The sequence below is a fragment of the Athene noctua genome, chromosome 17, assembly GCF_965140245.1.
Source record: "Athene noctua chromosome 17, bAthNoc1.hap1.1, whole genome shotgun sequence".
Classification (NCBI taxonomy): Eukaryota; Metazoa; Chordata; class Aves; order Strigiformes; family Strigidae; genus Athene; species Athene noctua.
Genome location: NC_134053.1, coordinates 4,925,142 through 4,946,604, shown reverse-complemented (window position 1 = coordinate 4,946,604; position 21,463 = coordinate 4,925,142). Strand labels below are relative to the sequence as shown.

The following is a 21,463-nucleotide window of genomic DNA, read 5'->3' as shown; positions in this document are numbered from 1 at the left end:
GTACCTTGATTATATTAAAAAGCTGTAGCTTAGCGTTTTCAGGAAAGCTGAGGCACCTTTGGAAGAAATTTCTTTACACACGGTAGCTGCTTATAGGCTACATTACAACTTCTAAAGCTCTCTGACTGCTGCTCTGCTCCATCTTTATGATGCTATTTTAATTGAATTTAAAAAAAATAGAAATTACATGTAAAATAATTCCTAAGCCTAACTGGTATTGGAGCCATGTAAGTCAGAAGTAACTACACTAAGGTCAGTGCCAGCTTTGAACAAGAGGTGTGTTAAATATAAATGATTATTTAAAAAGAAAAGCTTTCAGTGCAGCATGTACATAAGAAATATAGTACAGCGTCTGCTTGGCAAGAACACGGTCTGTTTGCGTAAGCTAAGAACTATATGTATCACTCATACAAGTATACAAAATACAAAATTAATTCCTGCAGAAGGGACTCAGCTCTCTGTACACCTTATAAATACAGGCTGACAATTAAATAGTCCTAATAAGACTTACTCTCCAGCTAGCAGAACAGCTCAAAAACAAACATAATTTTGTTCATGTGTGCCCATTATATTCATGTGCTGATTTAATTAACAGTAATTCAGTATCTCAGAGATTTCTTCTCTATTTTAAAAATGCTGCCCTTTTGATGAGGGCTTTAGTTCAAATTACTGGCCAATCAGCTGTAGACCAAGACTAGAATGCTAAGTTAATTGGCAGTAAAACCAGAATGAGCACTCAGGAAAAAATAACAGACAAGCCAAATTATTGGATAATTGTTAAGGAACAAGAAGAGTCTCATTTTAGGTAGACAAAGTAAAGGCTTTGTGGCTCCCTTCAGCACACCGTGTTTCCTCAGTCTAGGTCCTGTTAATGGTCTGTATTGCACACAAAATCACTTCAGGTTGGCTCAGTTCATCCCTCTCTTGCAGTCACTCTGTCAAGAGGTTCGCTGTGCCCTTATTCCTGGCCTGCAGGAGGTCCTACCGCTCTTGATAGCCTGTCAAGGGATCCCTCCATCAGCCTGACTGAACTCCCTTTGGCAAATTTTTCATAAAGATAGAAGAAGCAAACCTAAAGGAACAGAGGTAACCAAATAGCCCTCCAGAGACAGCACAGCTGTATCAGCTCAGCAGAAGAGCACCTCTTAGCATTTTCCTCTGCACATTTATTATTGGAACCACTTACTTCTAACAAGAATTTAGTGCCTGTGCATCCTTGGAGAGGGTTTTCTAAGAATAGTAACTCTCCACATGGATCAAAGAGACCCGAGATCACTCTGGCTTCAAGAACACCTGGATGTCCTCCTACCCTTGATATATGGACAGCATGTTAACTCCTTCAAATACAGCTTTATTTAGAAACACCTGACCAAAGATGCTACAAGTATTCGTCATTCAACTCTGAATTGTGTGCAGTGCAGAATTCAGGCATCATTAGTTTGATCTTCAGAAAGAAGCATCTACAGAGCATTACACTTTTAATAAGTAGGCAGGGCAGAAAGAACATGGAAGTGGCAATGCACGCAGCCTGTGGGTCAAAGAGATTAATCACAGGAGTAGACACAGCATCAACCAAGAGCTGGGGAGGACGAGGCCTGCAGCTTGCCAGGCACAGCCACATGGCACAGGGAGGAGACATGCAGGGTTTAAGAGCAGGAGTGGGGAGAGATGTCCTCTATATCTCTGCACAGCAGTTGCTTGCCTGGATGGTCACAAATTAGTTCCAAGAGTGCATTTTCTAGCAATGACAATGAAGAACAGCAATGCCAGACTTAGGACGTTCATGGGCACGTTATCTAAAGACAGATGCCGGTGTGGGATGAGAGCAGGCATTCCCACAGCACAGGCAATTCCGCCCCATTCCTGGTGGTGGAAAGATGGAATCTTTTTTAAAGAGAAACATGGGATATAAAAAGCCAGCCTGCTATGTTGGAAGGACCTTCATTTCATGGGGTAATCATTAGCATTCATCCAAACTGCAAACAGCTAGCAATATGTGATCAAATCTCTGCAATTTGGTAAGCTTCAGAGTGATTTCCAAGAGGAGGATTAGTGGAAAATGTTGCCATTAGGACTTGATCCTGAGTAGCTTGCAACAGGATCTCTGAAGCACTTGACATCAGCACTCCCTGCATATTCATTAATATTTTGGACTATGGTTGTAACAAGTATCAGCGAGTGTATCTAATTTTATGAAAGAAAATTATTGGTTCACAGTGGAATAACATGGTGCTTTTACTCAAGCAGGCATAAAACATGAGTATGAAATCCCTCATATAATCTCTTGCTATTGTCATTCAATGTTTATCATCCAACACAGTTGAATACAATTCTTATCTTTGATGGATGTGGCACACAATAGCTGTTTTCTTGAGTGCGTCATAAATATTAATAGTATTCACAGAGCTTCTTAAAATTTGTCATGTCACATTGCTTTCATGGAAACACTCAAAATGCCATTATTTTTGTCCCACAAATAGCAAATTCTCTTTTGGTTTCTTTCTTTTTTACTCTCAGAATTAAATGGTAGAGTACGTTTAACTGAGCAGAGGAAAAAAAAGGATAATGGTTCACACTGAGCAATTCCAAAAGCTAGCTCAGATGCCCAGAATGAGACTGAAAGAGAAAAAATGTGGTATCCTGTGGAAAATACAGTCCAGTTAAAATTGAAACACTTCATGAAATTGAGGAGATTTGGCCAGAATTTCATTTTCAGAAGAACACTGAGAAAGAAGGCTGACGTTATCAAAACGGTCCTACTCTGCCATATTTAGAATGGGACATTTTCACTTAAGAAAAAAAAGCTTTTTTTCAAAATGGAATATTTCCACATTATTTAATCGTTTAATCAAACCCCTCAGTTCTACAAGGAAAAATGTTTTTCTGCTGTTAAACCATTCTGATCAACCCAAAACAGCTTTTCTGAATGTCTGTTCACAAAGCAAGTTGAAATTTCCTGGCTTTGTTCAGTCAGAGTGAAGCCCATGTGGGCATTCCTCACGACATGCACTCCCCACACACTTCTATTCCAGCCTATTTCAGAGCCAAAGTCTTCCTCTGGATCAAACTTAACAAAATCTTCAGTGGTTTGTACTTTGGCTGGTATATCTCAAGAAATCTTTTAAAATTTCATCTTTCTCCAGAAAATTCACCCTGTGGTTGTCAGAACAGCCTTACAAAACAAAACCATTTAATTCCTACGACAATTAATTTGAAGATGGTAATAATTGCAGAAGATACTATCTCTGCTACAAAAACATAAAACACTTGCTATGGGCATGGGAAATATAATAATACAAAAGAAGAAGAATTTCTTTTTTCTTATCCTGTACTCTCTCCACAGTAGTTAATTTGCTATGACTTTAAAATCAATTCTTTCAGTGTGGGGTTTTAGGGAAGCTCAAGGCTTTAATCCTGCTCCCATTAATTAATATTAAAAATCACACTGAAATCTGTGATCTGGGAGTCATAGATTCCAGTTTTATTTTAATAAAATCTTGATAATCCCTGATATTTCTAGGATGAAGATCTACTCTATTTTGAATTTACTTTTAAATATTTTTCCCATGAAATGGTGAATTTTGTGAATGACAAAATCATGTTCTGTGCAGTTCACTTTGCAAGAAAAGTAAAACAGAGATGTACTGTATAATTTAAAGGGAACTGGAAGGCGAAAGGTCAAAACGATTTCAACTAAGAAATATGCATTAAGTGCAGTGGATAAACACATGTGGGACATTTTGCACATAAATACATTTTAACCAACCTCTAAAAAATATGTAAATCATCTGGGTTTGCTAGAAGTGACTGAACCTATTCTGGTATTTTTGACACTCCAGGATGAAGTGTTCTGGGATTTCAGAACTGACCCCAGAGAGAATAAAGAAAAGAGGCTGCTAATGCTTGACATTTTCTTATTTTAGTTTAAGGTGAAGGTAAGCTTCCTTCTAAGTCTGGGTCAATTTCCATCTTGGCATGAATGTGCTCCTTTAATTGGTGTCTGAATGTAAGATCTACTGCCATTAGCAAAAATTATTTCTGTAGGAAAAATAAACTCTGTAAAGGTTTTCTTTCTTTTTAAACACTCCCTTTTTGTCAGTTGGATTCAACAGTATTTTATGTAAGAACACGGACACTCAAATTCACATTACTTCAGACATATTTTAACTTGTATTGAATTAAAATGAAGGCACAGAAGAAATCTTTTCCCCAAAGAAGGGCACAAGAATTGTCATGAACGAAAGCCATGGCAGAATCTGAATAATGGAATAGGACGTAATCTCAGCAGACTCGTAGGCAAAAGCTACAAAAGAAGAGAAGTAGTACCAGGAAACACATCGAGTTCTGAACTGCAGAATGAGTGCTTATTTGACTAGAGGGTCACACAGGCATCGCTCAGCATGGAGAACCACTGCAGACCATGGCTGGAGGTGTCCGCATGTGGATCTGCTTGAGTTTGTGCCATGGCATCAGCTTGCTTGAGGGCTTACATATGGAGACTGCTGCTCTCCAGGCCTGTGACAACATTCCCAGCACAATCTAGGCACCCGAGTCCTATCTCTTTTATGCAGGGCAGACAAAACCAAGTATTTTAGAGAGGGGTTTTTATTTAGTCAATCATTTTGGGTAAATCTTTCCACAAATATATTTTTACATTTTAAATCGAATCTTTAAGCTGGAAAAGGATGCAGCCCCTCCTGGGAAGATGTATCAGAATATGACAGAAGTGGACTCTACATGAATAAGAAAGCAAGACCATGCCATCTCCTCTGCAAATGAGGATTTGGTGGCATTCATCCCAAGCTGCATTGACCCTCCTATTCCACACTCAACACTCTGCAGTCAAAGCTAGCAGTACATTAAAAAAACCCAAACAAACAAACAAAAACCCCTCACCCTGCATTCCTGCTTTTTCTAAAACAAATAAGCAGAGTGTTGCACTCAGCAATCCCCTTTCAGCCTGAGTTATAGAAACGGGCATCTTTAAGGACGATTTTTCTGGGTGTTCTTGTCAGTATGTTTGCTAGAAGCAACTGGAGATGCTATTATTCACCCTCCCATTTAAAAGAAAACTCACTAGAGTATATACAGCCATCTGTGGTTCTAAGTGATTCACAACATTAGTAAACCATTAGTCAACCAGTAGCTTACATTTTTGGGGAGGAAACAAGACTTCTGAAGACACAGATTAAATACTAGTAGAATACAGAGATGTTTCAGGCTGAGGGGCTCAGAGCACTGGTGAAATATTGATTGTTGCATTTGAAGAACACTTTAGAATAATGACAGTCTGGGAATTACAATTCTATTACTATACAGAAAGGATCTGTACCACATATATCTAAGACACCAGCGCTGTCAGTCACAGACCAAGCCATCATTTTCCTAGATAAGAAGAGAATGCTAGATATTTGTCTATTATTAAACCTATTGTTCTTCAAGCCTTCAGCCTCAGTTGGAGCCTTCTCATAAAAACCAGTCAAAATACATCTCTTCAGTGTCTTGTTTTTTACTTTGACTAAGTTCTTGGTTGCCTAGAAACTCTCTAAAAGACCTGGATTTTTCTGGTTTTTTTTTTTTATTTTTATTTTTCCCCAACTGTTAGTTAGACAACAGATTAATCCAACCACATTTATTTGTGACAGAAGCCTGGGTAACAGGCTCAAAGCTGGTGAAGTGTCTGTTTCTTGTACCCCAGGAGTGTCAGACTTCACTGACTACCTTGCTACCAGCAACTTTCCACATCTATGGAAATTGCAGGTTATGTCTATTTAGATCAAGAGAGATAACTGAATTGTATCACCACTAGATGGAACTGATTTATCTGTGCTATCAATTTCTATAATTAGCAGGACATACACTTCTACTTTGCGAGATTATTATATCACAAAATTATTATATTAAGACAAATCAAGGCACCTACTTTAGATTCAACTTTACAATGTTCTGACAGATCTGCTGGATGCCTAAAACACACCTTCTGATGCATTAGATATCAACCAGATTCACAATTTGCATCCTACTTCAATGCCATAAAACATTTTAAAATAATCACCTGCAGTGTTTATAGTTAGCAATTGTACTATTAGAAGGCCATTTTTTTTCCTGATATTCAGTAACATAGCAAAATAGTGGAACAAAAAAGAGCTTCAAATGTTCCACTTCCTCAGCATGATCTGTTATTCTATTCAACATGATGATAATGGATCACCTTTCTACTTTGGGGGACATTAGTTCCCCATGTTAACCTGTACACCAGATGTTGGAAGAATCGATTATCAGAGACATTTATTGTCAAAAAGAAAACAAGATAAGCCTCACAGAACCAACTCAGCTGACATTTTCATCTGACACTCAGTGCATCGTGGAATGTTAAACTGAACAGCTGGACCCAGATCCCCAAAGGTATTTAGGGACGTGTTTGTATCTTGCAAGAGGACAGCGCAGTAATGCTCAAGCTAGAAGCCTGCATGCTACCTCCAAATTAGCCACCTCAGCACAGTGTTCAGTCTCATTCATTTTCTATTGGAAAAATTTCTCAACAGTTTATCTTAAAAGCTTATGACAAAAACTTAGATAAAACTAAATATTCCTTCCACTCTCCTCCAAAGAAACCTCGAGGAGTCAAATATTCTGGCTTCTAAATAGGCTTCAAATTAAGGGTGTAATCCTCCCCATCCATGCATTTTTACCTGAATTAAATCAGCTTAAATAGTTATGCACAGCTTTAGGTGATAAAACAGCATTTACATTCTTCAAAGCCACTCAGCTGTGCTGTCATCAGTTCTTGACAGTATAAGTCCTACCTCTTTTTGAACCAAAACAGTTTTTAGAGATAATAAGCAATAGCATTGTAGGGGGGTTTTTTAAGTGTTTTAAAAGGTACCTTTAGGAATACAAAAAGTGACTTACAAATCATTCAAAATCATTCAGAAACCGGTAAAACAGAATAAGAGTGACTTAATTTCCATGTCATTTTCCATTCTCTTCAAGCTTGTTTTATTCAGGTGTGATTAATTAATGTCTGTAAAGTGTTCTGAAAATATACACCACTACATAAATACTAAATAATAATAATAGAGTACTTAAGGAAAAAATAATTTGTTAATCTGCATGGAGCTTCAGGAACTAGCATTTCTTTCTTTTCCTTATGTAAACAGGCCCATCCAATCCCTTTTGGCTATCAGAAAATGCTCTAGCAGTTACAGGACAACACATCTTCATGTATTTTGTGTGTCACAGTTCACAAAAAATGAATTTAGAATGACTTGCAAAGTTGTACTTATAGAGGAATACACACATAGATGGCCTCATTCATATCCACTGTCCCTCCTAACAGGAACGTAGCGGCAGAGGTTTCAGTATTAAAACAGCAGCACCCTGAAGGATTTCAGAGGTTGCTATGTTTTGAACTTTGTGTTTTCTCAGCCTGTTGACCAAAGAACTTAGAATTTCACTGACCACTATCAAAGCAGTATGAAAAAAAGTAACTAAAAAAGAATCTGTATTTCCCTACATATTTATAACTGGGTATCTTACGACTACTTGTCTCGATACATATATTATTATACCTCTACAGTTATACAACAGGACAATTACGCATATATCCAATTTTCATTTGGAAGGGATGAATTTCCCAACCTAGCCTCATCTACAGAACCAAAGCCTTCCAGGAACAAAAGGCAGGCTACAGGTATAAGCACTTTGGGAGATCAGTTACTTTATAAAACAAAGGCTAGGTAGGACAGGCATGTGAGGCCCAGAATCCTGTCTGATCATCTCAGCATAAGTCACATTGAGTACTAGACAAAATAAACAATCTGTTTCTAAAATGGTGTAAAATGCACACAGCAACACCATCTGGGATCAGATCATAGGTGAGGCTGGAAACCGTGCCAGTGAGACTATAAGCGCTTTGCACTCTGAATTCATTTTGAACTGGTGCTCTAGTCACCTGCTAAGAGGTAATAAGGCCAAGTTTTTGGACTAAACAAAAACTGTGGGGTTTGTTTGGTTTGGGGAGGAAGGGGTTGGGGGGGCACAGGCTGAAAGATACAGTCTACCCACTCATGTCCTTTCACATCTAAAAACATTCCCCAAGTAAGACCTAATGTGTTTTCCCAAATGACTTTGGCTGTACGCATGGGACTTGGTCGCTTCCTTTTCCACTCTTCTCAGCAGCTGGGCACGATGGAAATGACAGTAGAGCTTAACGAGAGGATTCCCCACTATGTTCCTCTATAATAAGTGCTCTAGGACTGAAGCCTCTCTGCAGGCATCTGATTTACAAGCAGAGCTGTAAGAACAACTCCACAAAGAAAGCCAGCCCTTACAGCAGCAGTAGGGTTATCACAGCTGTCATCCAAATCAGCTCCTGAGAAGTGTAGGCTGCATGCAATTGTGATCACTCATCTTGATATTTTCTCTTTTCTTCGCCATGTCAGTTAGGGGTGGTCTGCATTCCCACGGCGTCCTCTCTGTGCACCTTCCCACTGCGCACAGAGTCTACGTCGCTCACCCAGAAGTAGAGATAAGACTTTCAGAAAGCAAATCCTAAATTACTGGACTGTGCTGTTTCCATCTGGATGTAGTTCCCATGGAAATCCCAACTGTCTGGCCCTGTGCAGTTGAAACTGGATGTTTCAATTAGAAGGAGCTCAAGGATTTGGGGAGAGCTGTCAGATGATGCAGAAAGCAGGCTATTACAACATGAAATTTTGTTTTATTTTCTCTCATTAGTGCAAATGTTTTATTTATGTACATATTTTAAATGCACTGAATTTGGCCATAAATAACACTGCGATTTATTATATGGAGGACGATTCAAAATAAAATGGGTAGTTTGGGAGGAATTTCCAATATTCCAAGATTGTATTTTAGTCTTCTCTCAAAAAATATGCAAACCCCCTAAGAATCCCACAGTATTTTTAGTTATACAGAAGGAAGAACAGTTGGTTTTGCTACACTAAGTATTTCTACTTTTCTCACAAGCTAACAAGTTTCCAGTTACTTCCTAATGTCCCTATCAAGGCTTAAAAATCTCTAGAGTTCCTTTTTTAGTCACAGCACGCAGGCGTTGCAGTTTACCCCAACGTTCGTTCACGCTGGACACAACCTCATCTCAGGAGGCTAAGAGCAGGCACAGAGCAGAGCTGATGGTGCTACCCTGGCCAGGATTTCACCTGTAGGCTCTCCCTGGTCCTCCCTCCTTCTGTGCATCTCAAAACAGTGTTTATTAATGTGCTGCTGATTTGATAGCAAAGGACTATCCAAAAATAATCCGCAATATCAATTCATTACGGCAAGATTGTCTGCTAATAAGGAGCTATTTCTTGCTACATAATGTGCAAAAATCAGCTGTATCCTCACTTATAAAAACCCCAAAGCAAAAAAACAACAACAAAAAAATGCCTTTCAAGCTTGCTACCAAACGTAAATGTTAAGAACATGAGATTCGATGTTAAGGGCTTCATAAACTCACTAAAGCAAAAAATCAGCTCTTTTCATCAGGCTATTATTCAAATGTTACAATGCAGTCTGCCATATCTTTATCTACAAAAAATAAGGCAAGCTAGTAATGAGAAAAATATCCCCACCGCTATCTCCAGAGTCACCACAATGCAATGACAGAAAAAAATTATCTGGGGGCTCTTTCGATTTTCTCCTGTTTAAGAAAGTAGCACGGAAAACAAAGATGAACTCATGACCAACTGCAGCAACAAAACAGCAATATTCCAAACCATATGGAAGAGGATAGAGGTCTTTTAATAAAAAGAACCAAGTGACCTACAGAAGGAGATCCACATATTAAAGTTCACTGTTGTTTGGCACGATTTCACAGCTAATTTCTCCACCACTAAGCTCTTCTGAATCCACCTCAGTCTTCTTACTGGAAAGAAATTTTTCCTCTTTTTGACACTGATCTGCACCTCTTCATGCAAATGCTGGTGTTGCTACTACTGAAACACCATGAAGTTTTGGTAATCCCATCAAAACATTCACTCCTGCAAATCAAGGACTGAACGTTTTGCTCCAGTCTTATACTCTCCAAGGAATTCTGTTTTCATCTATAAATATTCAATGTTTACCATGAAAGAGTGGATACACTGAAAAGGAACAGCAAGTAATTTATGTTCAGTGTAATGGCAAAGGCATGGAAACGCACTGGTTTCTGGACCCTTTTGTGATACTCATCTGAGGGACCACGGTCCATGAGATGACAAAACTCTGCTTTACAGATACCACCTGCACTCAGAGGGAAACTGCCTTACCAACCAGCCAGGCAAATCCTGAAGAGGAATGAATGTTAAAATGCATTTAGTTCAGTCAGGAACTCTGGGCCTCGGAAACATGTTTCTCTGAGCAACACAGGATGATGCATAGAGCAATTATTTTTTGCTCCTGATTGGGCAATGCAGTGCCAGAACCTGCAGCAGTTGGTGACTGTTAAGTGAAGCAGGACTGCAAACTGGCAAATGTAAGGGAAAGAAATGCAAATACCTGCTGTTGTTCCTGCCACAGCTGTCATCAACTCTCCTCTCAGCCTTAGGCCAAGACAGTCAAGGATGCTCACATGCAACAGCAAAGTAATAGCCCACAAGATACCCATTTAATGATTAAGGTCATAAATTCACAAAATAAGCATTTTCCTTTAATCCACAGTTAGTTTACAATGACAAAGTATCAGGGACTAGATTAGCTCCAATTTGAATTCAGATTCAGCCTCAGATTTGGTCCAAGGACATTTAGAGGCAGCTGAAGTGGCCAACATCTGCCATAACTGCAAAGAGATGAAGTAAAACCCTGGCAAAACCCTGGCAGAGGCAGCAGCAAAGCTCCGATCCAACATTCACAATGGGCTTTTGGGTTGGATTCGCTTTTCTTTTCTATCTGTGGTGCTCTCTGCAAGGCGTAAACTCAATGCTGTCCATTTGAAACAGGTAATGCTATGTCCAAGACTGTTCATGCACCACACTGTCATTATTATATCTGATTCACCATTACTACTTGATAACATTCCACCCAACCGGAAATTAAATTTAGGGTATTGTCTACCTTTACAAGCATCTTTCCTTGCTACTGGCCTAGTAGGAGAAGCTAGCGGTCATCCAGAGGAAAACACCAATATTTGTTGGTTGTATGGTGTAACAGAAGGAAAACCAGCACAGACCAACTCAGAAAGGAAGGGCAAATCATCATGAGAAAGTAAACAAAAATTACTGGAGTGTTTCTAAGGGAAGGGGTGTGACATCCAGGCTCTCTGGCTGTTTCTCTAGTTTTGCAACAAAATATCCCCACTGAAATCACTGATGGTGTAAGCTTAAAGCTCTAGTACTAAGAAGTCCATTGGGCCCAAACGTAGGCCAAAGGTCCCTCCTAGAAAAAGTGCATTTGATTTTAAAAGGAGATATTTGCATTTTTTAAATAAACCATCAGCTTCAAGTTTTCTGCACACGTACACCTTAAACCTTGCCTTGAAAATATGGCCGACACCTACATCTTCAGAAAGTATTTTGTCCTTTCTCTGTAACTCAAAATGGACCTTTTATTAAATTGACACTTTGCAGCTCACTAGACTATCTGTCTCTTTGGGGAAAAGCAAATCAGAAAACAGTCCAGTTGTTTGGTTTAGCAATGAAGTTTCCCACACATGCATGCTAATTTATTTCATTGAAAATGTCCCAACTAATTGCAACATTTACCCTTAGAGCACATGCATGGCAGTCACATTAATACACCAGAAGACAATGGCTCCAAAGGAGCTATTACCATGAACCAGGCCAATAATGCACAAACAGTAAAGGATTTTCACAAAAGACTCAAATGGTTTCCAAGGAGCCATTATGGGCATATCAGGTAAATAAAATATTATTGAAATGTATTTTTTGCATTTAAATCACTTGCAGCAGGTGCATAGGAAGTAGCATATAATAAAATGGTTCACATTCCCTTGAATACTAACGAGAATCAACAGAAACATTTAGCAAAAAGAAGAAGCAGCAGGTTCTTACCATCGCAAGAGGAACAATTCCCACAAACATTGTTCGGCTGACAAAGATCTCGGAGACCACCAGTTCACTCACGGAGTCATCTCGAGGGTATTCCACCTGCCAGGTAATTTGCTGGGCTCCTGCCAGGCTGCTAGTGTTGTCAATCTCAAAGTCCATCTGCAGGATCTCGTAGGAGGACATGTTTGCTCTGAAAAAAAGAAAAAAAAAGTTCCCACAACATCAGTAGGATGTTAATAACAGAAAAATATGTTTTGATTTTTCTATTCACCAGAAGATTCACCATTAAATTCGACATACAGGCTTGAAGACACTGACAGAAACCTAAATTAAACTACACACTGGGCAACAGCTAGGCTTTATAGATAAGGTGATACTGTATCTTTTAGTTTCCTGAAGTGGAGGAATTTTTCCCACTAAACTCAGTCATTTGTTCTCCATAATCACAATGAACCTATAAAATAAGCCCCAAACTCTGGGAACTGCATTGCACAGATGTTGCTCAATTATTTAATATAGCATTATTATAATTTTGTCTGCAAATATTGATGCTCCAAAACAACAGAATACTTGGTCATTCCTCATGCTGTATCAGAATGAGCTCTTGGGGGGTGGGGAAGTCTTTCAAAGCAAAACTTGTTTTTATCTTGGTGAAAAAATGGATTCACAGAAATTATACATGACAAAAACTGGGGGGTAGATTATCCTTATTTTCAATTCATGAAAACATTCTTCTCATCAGTGGTGCAGACTTGTAATTATACTGTGATTATTTTATATTTCTCACCTGGAAATAAAAGTTTAAAGGTAAAGAAACAGATGTAAATGCGCAGCATTCAGAACTGCATTTTAAAATTACTTCTGCTTCTTTTGTTAACAACAACACTTAGCACTCTCCTCTGGTCAAACACTATGTAAATATTAATAATTAATCCTCGGGTTAGAAAGACAGATCTTCTCTTCATGTTACAAAGAAGAAAACAGACACCAAGACTTAACCAACAGCACTTGGCGTATCCACAGCAGAGACCTACTTAGAAAATAGATCTTTGCTCATCCAGTGCTTTACCTCCACAAAAATTAAGGTCCTTTACAAAGCAGCACGCAAGTTCCTGCCCCAATTTCCCAGACACCTGCAGTGTGGAGACCTGATGCAGCTTACAAAACACAGAGGCGGGATGGAAAGGCAGCTAACCTGAGTGCAGACCCAACTGCTTAATCATATTTTGTTGAAAAGACAAACAATGTTACCGGCATTACTGACGTTTCTGGGTATGTGCTCATAAAGTAGGTTAAAATATGAACTTGAAGCACGTTAGGCCATCTGTAATGACTCGAATATGCTCTTACTGTGAGCATGAGCTAGTTCCCAATCTAGGGATGTGTCCTGTGCAGGCAGGCACCCTCAGTAATGACCTGTCCTCTGTAATTTCACCCGCTATCCTGTCCCACAGCACACTATTTGTGTGCCCTTACTCTAAAGTAGTGGCTCCAAGAGCTGCGTTCATGGAAAGTTTCAGCCTGCTGCTACAAAGAGCAGAGACTTACAAACAAAGACTTAAACATCCTTTTCTTTCTCCCGACTGCACAGAGGCAGAATCTGGTTTTGCCATATGTTTTTGAAGGCACATTGTAAAGGAAAAAAAAATCTGAACAAGAATTATTGATTTTTATGTTTTCTTTCTGACAACAAACAACACAAACATATGCTTCAATGCCTGGAGGATAAATATTTTCCATGCTGACAGAAGACAATATCCACCTCCAGGCAAAACCAGAAGCTATTAAGGCATCTTTTGGGTGACCAACCAGACAATCAGCAAAAATTTTTTGAGACTAATATTATTACACAATACTAGGGATGTAATTAAACCATTTCTGTTAAAAACATAACCATTGTGGGCATCACAAAAGCATCCTCAAATTCACAGTCTTCTGCGTATCACTTCTGGCAGTTTGTTTTATCTAAATTACATAAAATTAATTTGCTTACAACACAGAAATAAAATTTAGGGATGAGCTTTACACTAACTACGGATCTAGATACTGGGCCTGTCAAGGTATATTTAGATCTGTAATTTAGGTTCAATCTGTTCAAGTCAATAGTTGCCACTCATAAAAACACCCACGAGTGGTTTCAAATTTGGAACAAAACCACTGATGGAAGGTTTTGCTTTAGATACACCACTTAAATAATAACCTGAGTTAGTGTGCACTGATAAATCCATTCCGCATGTCTTTGCACTTCCACACTGGCACTTCTCTGAGCTTGGTCCATCATGCCTTCAATCTTTCCTTTTGTGTTTTTCTTTTTACACATCCAAAAATTAACCATAATAGAAGTTTTATATTTTTAAGACAGAGTGGAACTCAGATCTCTGTAAAAAAATTGTGTGTGTGCCTTGCCTATATTGCAAGCTGAAATAATTGCCAGGGAGTGAAATGACTCTTGTGCCTGTAAATATGTAAAGACCTTCACTGCAGCCTTAGCACGGCTGTATAGCTATAAAAGACATGTTTCATTTAAAGGTAGACATGTTATACACTGCTGGATTAGAAATTAAGTCTCTGTGCATCTAGAAAAGAGCAGCAACTCACATACATAAACCTTCCTCAGATCTAACTAATATTAATGTGTGAACTAAAGCAAAGCTGACTTCCCAGGTCTCCCAGGACTTACTAGGTTCTCGTTCCAAAGAGAATCCTTATCATCACCTGGAAAAACAACATGGCTTGTCAAATGTTTTCTGCTTTATCTTAGAAGCAAACCATGTAGCATGACATATTGCTATTGATTAAAGAAGGATCCACTTCTTTTCATCTTGATTTTTACTGGAAAAGATGGACTTACTGTACCTAACCATCCTTCCCTTAGAAAGTTTCTCCTCTGAGTGTAGAGCATTAGAAAACCATATTCAACTTTCTGGACTCCTTTATTCACCAGCAGGTTTCCAGTTACCTTCAGAACAGCAGGCCAATGAATTTTCTCTAAAATGATGGTCTCCCTTTTTACCTCTTTAGGACAAAGAAACAATTCAAGCAATGCCAAGTGTTACAGTATCTGGGACACAGAGTACCCCACCGACTAAAACACCCTCTTTGTTCTGAGTCTCTTCCCAGGTTACAACTATAATGAACCCATGATAAAAACTGAAAAGTTAACTTTTCTCTTGCTTAGACTAGTGCTCAGACTGCTGCTGTGTCTCTTATCCTACAGGTGCTTCTCTCCTAGCTGGAAGATTAGTACTATATTCATAATTCTTGCAATTTATTAACCATCCTCTATCATACCGTGTGGGAGACCACTGTCTTTTTCCACTGAAATTGATGGAGGTTGCTAAAGCAAAACCAGAGATAAATTAAACCATAATCAAGACCTTAAAGGTTAGCATTTACTTATGTCAGCTCCATTAGCTGATAAATCCACATGGCAACACCTGTATCTAAATTTCTCTCCTGGCTAAGCAGCATTACACTATAACCCTTTTTAAAAGGAGTCATTCCACGCTGCCATGGCAAATCTTCAGCATTTAGTCTGATTTGTAGCTCGTGGTCAGTAAGTTGGTCTTTGTAGTCACTGTCGATCTGCAACTGCCTGGTGAAGACAAAACGCTACCAGTGGGAAAATCCACTAGCAGAGAAGACAACGACTGTAACTCATGCTGTTATCAGCCATTAAATCCTGCTAAACCAAACTTTATCCTATAAAGATTTTTCAGCTTTTTCTTGAGACTTATTCCATTTTTCTCTTAAATAAGTTTGCACTATTGGGAAGAGTCTGATGGAATCCGAGGACTATAAATCACTTTTCCTTTCCACATCTTTTTTCCCTTTTTAGTTAAAATTTTCTATTGTCCAGTGAAGTCTTTTCCCGGTTTAAAAGGATTTTGCCAAACCCTAGTTTAGAGGAGCAATAAAAAATAAAAAGTCAAAATTACTTTTATAAAAAAAGATTATTTCCTGCAAGCACAAGGAAAAGACCTTATAATTTTAGGCAGCTGGCATGCTTGCTAATAAGTCCATTTCTATGGAAATGAGTTCATAACTATTAATTTTGCCTGCTCCTGATCTATTCTTGATGAGCCTTTCAAATTTAGAAAAGCGCTTCATGATTCTCTCAATTTGGTAATTACTAACTCCCTTTGATGAATCCAGCCCAGTGTTTCAGACATGAGACATTCATTACACATTTTTCTTTCTGGTGAGAGGAGAAAAAGAAACCACGGGCTTGGATTTATTTCCTCTTGCAACTCCAGTAAGTAGGTCCTCTTCTTCAAATTGCAATTTATAATCCTATTTGTGTACTTCCGCACTAGCGCCTCTGCTAGGTGCTAGAACAACCCCCAAAACCTTGAGATTTCTACACAATAAAGCCAATGACAGGAAAATGTTGCTAAGTCCCAGAACTCGGACACATCCAGGCAGGCAGCTGCAGGCACGCAGAGCCCGCCTTGCTCCCTTTGCCAACTTGAACCTCAAGTATTTCCTCTGGATGTACATTAAGCCATAAAGGAGTGAGCACTCCACCCAGAGGCAGAGCCTCTCCTCAGTTAAAAAGAGTCTCCCAGTGGAACAAATCACAGCCTGCACAAACCACTAGAAAAATAAGACCTGGGTTTCAAGTGCTCCTAAGAACCCTAGAGAACTTTTGTGTTACTGCATTCAGATGTTTTCACAGAACCCTCTAGGTTGGAAAAGACCTTGAAGCTCCTCCAGTCCAACCATTAACCTCACCCTAACCATTCCCAACTCTGCCAGATCCCTCAGCGCTGGGTCAACCCAACTCTTCAACCCCTCCAGGGATGGAGACTCCCCCCCTGCCCTGGGCAGCCCATTCCAACACCTAACAACCTGTTCTGTAAAAAAATACTTCCTAATAACCAGTCTAAAATATTTTGTAAAGGTTCACACCAGTTTTGGAGGTCTATCTGTCATGTTGCCTTGTTACTTATATTCTGATTTTCTTCCTGAATCTGCTAGTGTGTGTGAACAATAGAAAAAAAAAATATTTTAAAACTGAATCTAAAAAGAAATCCAGTATCAGATTTTGTTTCTCTACATTCGTAGAGTACTGCATCCAGCTCTGGAACCCTCAGCACAGGAAAGACATGGACCTGTTGGAGCAGGTCCAGAAGCCACGAAGATGCTCAGGGGCTGGAGTACCCCCCTGTGAGGACAGGCTGAGAGCTGGGGGGTTCAGCTGGAGGAGAGAAGGCTCCGGGGAGACCTTAGAGCGGCCTCCCAGGGCTGAAAGGGGCTGCGGGAAAGGGGCGAGGGACTCTTGATCAGGGCTGTAGGGATAGGATGAGGGGTAACGGTTTTAAACTGACAGAGGGCAGATTTAGATGAGATCTAAGGAAGACATTCTCCCCTGTGAGGGGGGTGAGGCCCTGGCACAGGTTGCCCAGAGAAGCTGTGGCTGCCCCCTCCCTGGCAGTGTTCCAGGCCAGGTTGGACGGGGCTTTGGGCAACCTGGGCTAGTGGAAGGTGTCCCTGCCCAGGGCAGGGGGTGGGACTAGATAATCTTTAAAGTCCCTTCCAACCCAAACCATTCTATGATTCTATGATTTATTACCTTATTAAGTATTTATATGGAACTGCATAGGCTTTTTTGCACAACATAATAGATTACTGTGAAGGTCCACCATAGCTCTAATGTTAGAGGTTTTAATAAGCACTACAAAATCACCTGGCATTGAAATAATACTGAATTTAATTTAATTCTAATTTTTGTCTAAGACAAACATGGAATTATTGAATTAAGTACTGGAATGATACACAGTGATTGACGTTATGATGGCAGTGACAGTCAAAATAGTTAGTAGTTACCTTAAATAAACAAATGCCTATTATTAGTTATTAAGAAAGATTTACGTTGCTAACCAAACCAAAGAGCCTGCCCTATGTATTTTTAGATAGAATGGAATATGCAGAATGCCACAATGAAGGATGACAGTGCATTCGTCTGGGTGTGCCACTGGCACACAGAGGGTTGGCTGGCTCACGCTGCTGGTTCATCAACAATTTAGTTGATAAAAGTTAGACCCTTCCATTAGTGCAGTTGGCTATTACAAGAAAAAATGAGTTTCATTCATTCATAAAATAATGCTTTCAGTAAATGGCAATCTGTTTATGAGGCCCACAGCAGTGTAAATAAAACTCTAAAAAGATGGAGCAGACACGAGGTAATTGAAAATAATAAAATGTCTGGTATCATGTTGCTTGAGAATCTTTTCAAGGTTAATAATGGTCAGTTCTTAGTTTCTCTGACAAATTGTCACCAAATTCAATGAGAACGGGATTACATAAGCAAGGCACATTAGTTTATAAAATATTTCAGTAATACAGGTCTCACTCCTTTGATCTCAAGAGGATTAATTTCATAAGTACAGTTTACTGAAGAGCAAACACTTACAAGAGGAGGCTTTTCAGTGATTGATCGTAAATGCTCAAGACCCTAATTTCCTGCCGAAGTCAAATGAAGCAGCAGACAGCCAAGACCTCTTGGGGAAAAAATCCAGATTAAAGGTCCTGACCTTCTCCCCCTAAGGAAATTAAGATCCCAGCCGCCCAAGATGAAGGAAATGAGAGTAAATACCTACTAACAGAGCAGCATCCAGTTTCTGAATTATGAAGATTTGCATGCTGTCAGCCCTTACACCTTCCTGAGTGCTGCTTTCCTGAATGTGGGCACTGGGTAACAGAACTAGCAGCACCTAACACCTTTAAAGTCTTCTAGCATTACAACATCCTTAAGCACTGATCCTACTTGAGAATTTACTGGGCTGAAACGGCTACACATTCTGTTACATACAAAGTTTGACTTGATAATGGATGTTAAAACATAAACCCTTTTCTCCCAGCATCTATCATCTTCTTTACAGCTTGCTTTCAGTTTGCTGAGAAAGGGCCTCGTCCTTAGGGGCACTGGAGATGGGCCTGGCTGGAGCCCGGCATAAATAAGTGCAGGTATCCCTGTCAAGAGTTACAGTGTGGATGAACATCCCTGGAAGCCAGGGCAAACTACCTGAGTATATCTGCAAGCTTTTGCATCAATGTGAAAACATTCAGATGACAGCGTGCCACTGCCCCTCACTGCATAGCCCCCGGAGGTTTTTGTTGTTTAGGGAAACTGGACAGTTGAGGGTGCAAGGCAGACACAAATGGCTGAGAAAAGCCCTGCTCACTCTTCTTCCTTGACACAGCACAAAAGGGCAAGGCTGAAGGCCCAAACACCAAAGACAGGACGGGTGGCAGGTGGCAATTAACTCTGCAGGGATGGAAAAAGTTTGCTTTGTTTCCTCTCACGATGCATTTCAAAATCACATTTTACTATTTGCTCTGTTGTCTAACAGAGAACTTGCTCTGTTGTCCGGTTTACTTTATACCAACTACAGACTTTTCCAAAACATTTCTTGGTAACTGATCTTGTTTTTCTTTCACTGCTGTAAAAATTCACGCTCTTCACAGATGCACGGGCAACGTAAATGGCTACAGAGGATAAAACCAAGCTGCTAAATCTGTTAAGAATGTATGGATTGACACAGCACTTTTTAATAATCCAGTAAAAGCCATAAAAACAAGAAGAAAATATTTTTGTTCAAAACACACCACCAAGACCAGATATTATTCATGTTATTTTGCTTAGCCAACATTTTCCCACAACTGAAAACAATAAATCTAGATAATGAGCAAACCTTTTAAGCTCTTCAGCTTCTTCCACTGCCAATTCACAACTGTGCTGCTCACTAACAACTTGCAATAACTTCCACTTTATTTGATTTTATCAACATCATCATGACAACCCTGGAGACAACTGAGACAATTGCTTCAATTATTTTTATTTGCTTCCACCCTTATGACAGTGTACAGAAATTCTTCTGATAAAAGAGTCCTTAGATACTATTTTAGTTAGCCTTTAACAAAACAGGACTTTTAGGACCAAATTCAATATGGGTGTAATTGGTGCGCTCCATTGGTAACATGTATTGCTGGGCACTGGGACTCCATTTGTTCCTTTGTCCTGACTCTCCCCTTTTGAAACAGCATGCAATCTTTTGGGGCTTAAAAAAAGCATTTTGATTGCACTGGAATATTTTTCTGACTACTATTTAGAACCTCTTTATTGCTGTGCTGTATATTTTGTAAAATAAAGCTTCTCTGCCAAGAGAAAGCATCTTGCTGGGGAATATAACAAACACATCCAGTAAGAAATTGGGGCCAGGGTTTAGCTGATGGTGGATGCAAATATAGAGGGAGCTATTGTTGTATAAAAAATAAGAATGATTTTATGATGAAAGATTTATGCTGAATCCTAACCAGTTAATAAATATCAACAGCCCAAATGGTGCTTATAATTCTTCTTTACCTATTCAGAAATTCTTACATATTTACATACCATAATCACATGGTCTATTTTCTACATTGCTGTGCAAGCAGCTGAAATACATTATAAAGCAGAGATGGATTTTTAAGTAACTAGTGACTGAAAATTCAAGATAATAAATTCAGTGATATAAGAACTTTCTTTGCAAGGCAGGAACTCACCTACAAAGACCCTCCCTCCACAGACTCTCAAAAGACCTTTAAAACAACAAGAATACAACTGTGAGAGGCACTTTTTTACCACAGCCTGTGCTGCAGCTGAGTAACCCAAGGCATGGGTATCTTCAGCCAAGCTGCATGTAAAGTCCCTGCAGAAAACATTTCACTTGACCTCAAAGAAAACAGAGTGGATGATCAGGGACATCCGGAGACTCAAAGGTGGAAACAGGGAATACAAAGTCACCTGCTGGAAATCCTTGGTGACACACTGCAATGCAGTGGGACAGACTCTGGGTCTGTCTATAATGCCACTACATAACAGTCAAATAAATTAGTTTCCTGCAGGTAATTAAGCAGAAAAGAAAGGCCACTCTTCAATTCAGCTTCTCCCCTGTCCCTACACTAGGTTATTGGCTACCAGCTCACAGTGGCTGAAGATGCTTCATGCAGCGTCCTGCTCTTGCCCAGCCTGCTATGAAAGGGAAGACGTGCAACAGTTTAATTTACCTGTACACTCTTCACATTTATTGGGAGTCTTAGGAAGAGTGACACCATGTGACAGCTCCTGAACTTATACAATTATGTAAGACTCTTGAATTTTATATGTACAAATACATACGCAGCTTCCTCATTCTCCTATATAGAGATAAGAGCTTGGGTGACCTGGATGCACCCTAATGGCTCAAACTGCACTTCCAACATGTTTCCTTGGCATTTTAAACACCTTGGGATTTTTGTATGCCTGACATTAGCATTAGGTGATCAGACTCTTCTGTATACATCAAGTGCATCAGAAAAGAAACATAAGACTAGACCTAGGAGAAAGCTACTAGCAATCCAGTTGCTGTTTTGATTTCAGAATTACAATTGAGGCTGACAGTTGGATCTCCCTGGGGAGTAAAATCAACTAG

At 39.5% G+C, this 21,463-nt stretch overlaps 1 protein-coding gene across 1 annotated transcript in view; it reads right to left on the bottom strand.

The window, feature by feature from the left end:
* The window catches only part of TMEM132B (transmembrane protein 132B), a 254,709-nt gene that overhangs the window by 67,738 nt on the left and 165,508 nt on the right, over positions 1 to 21,463 (bottom strand). The window contains exon 4 of the mRNA XM_074921417.1: positions 12,012 to 12,198. Coding sequence (XP_074777518.1) covers positions 12,012 to 12,198 — 187 coding nt within the window. The remainder of the gene's footprint in view (positions 1 to 12,011; positions 12,199 to 21,463) is intronic.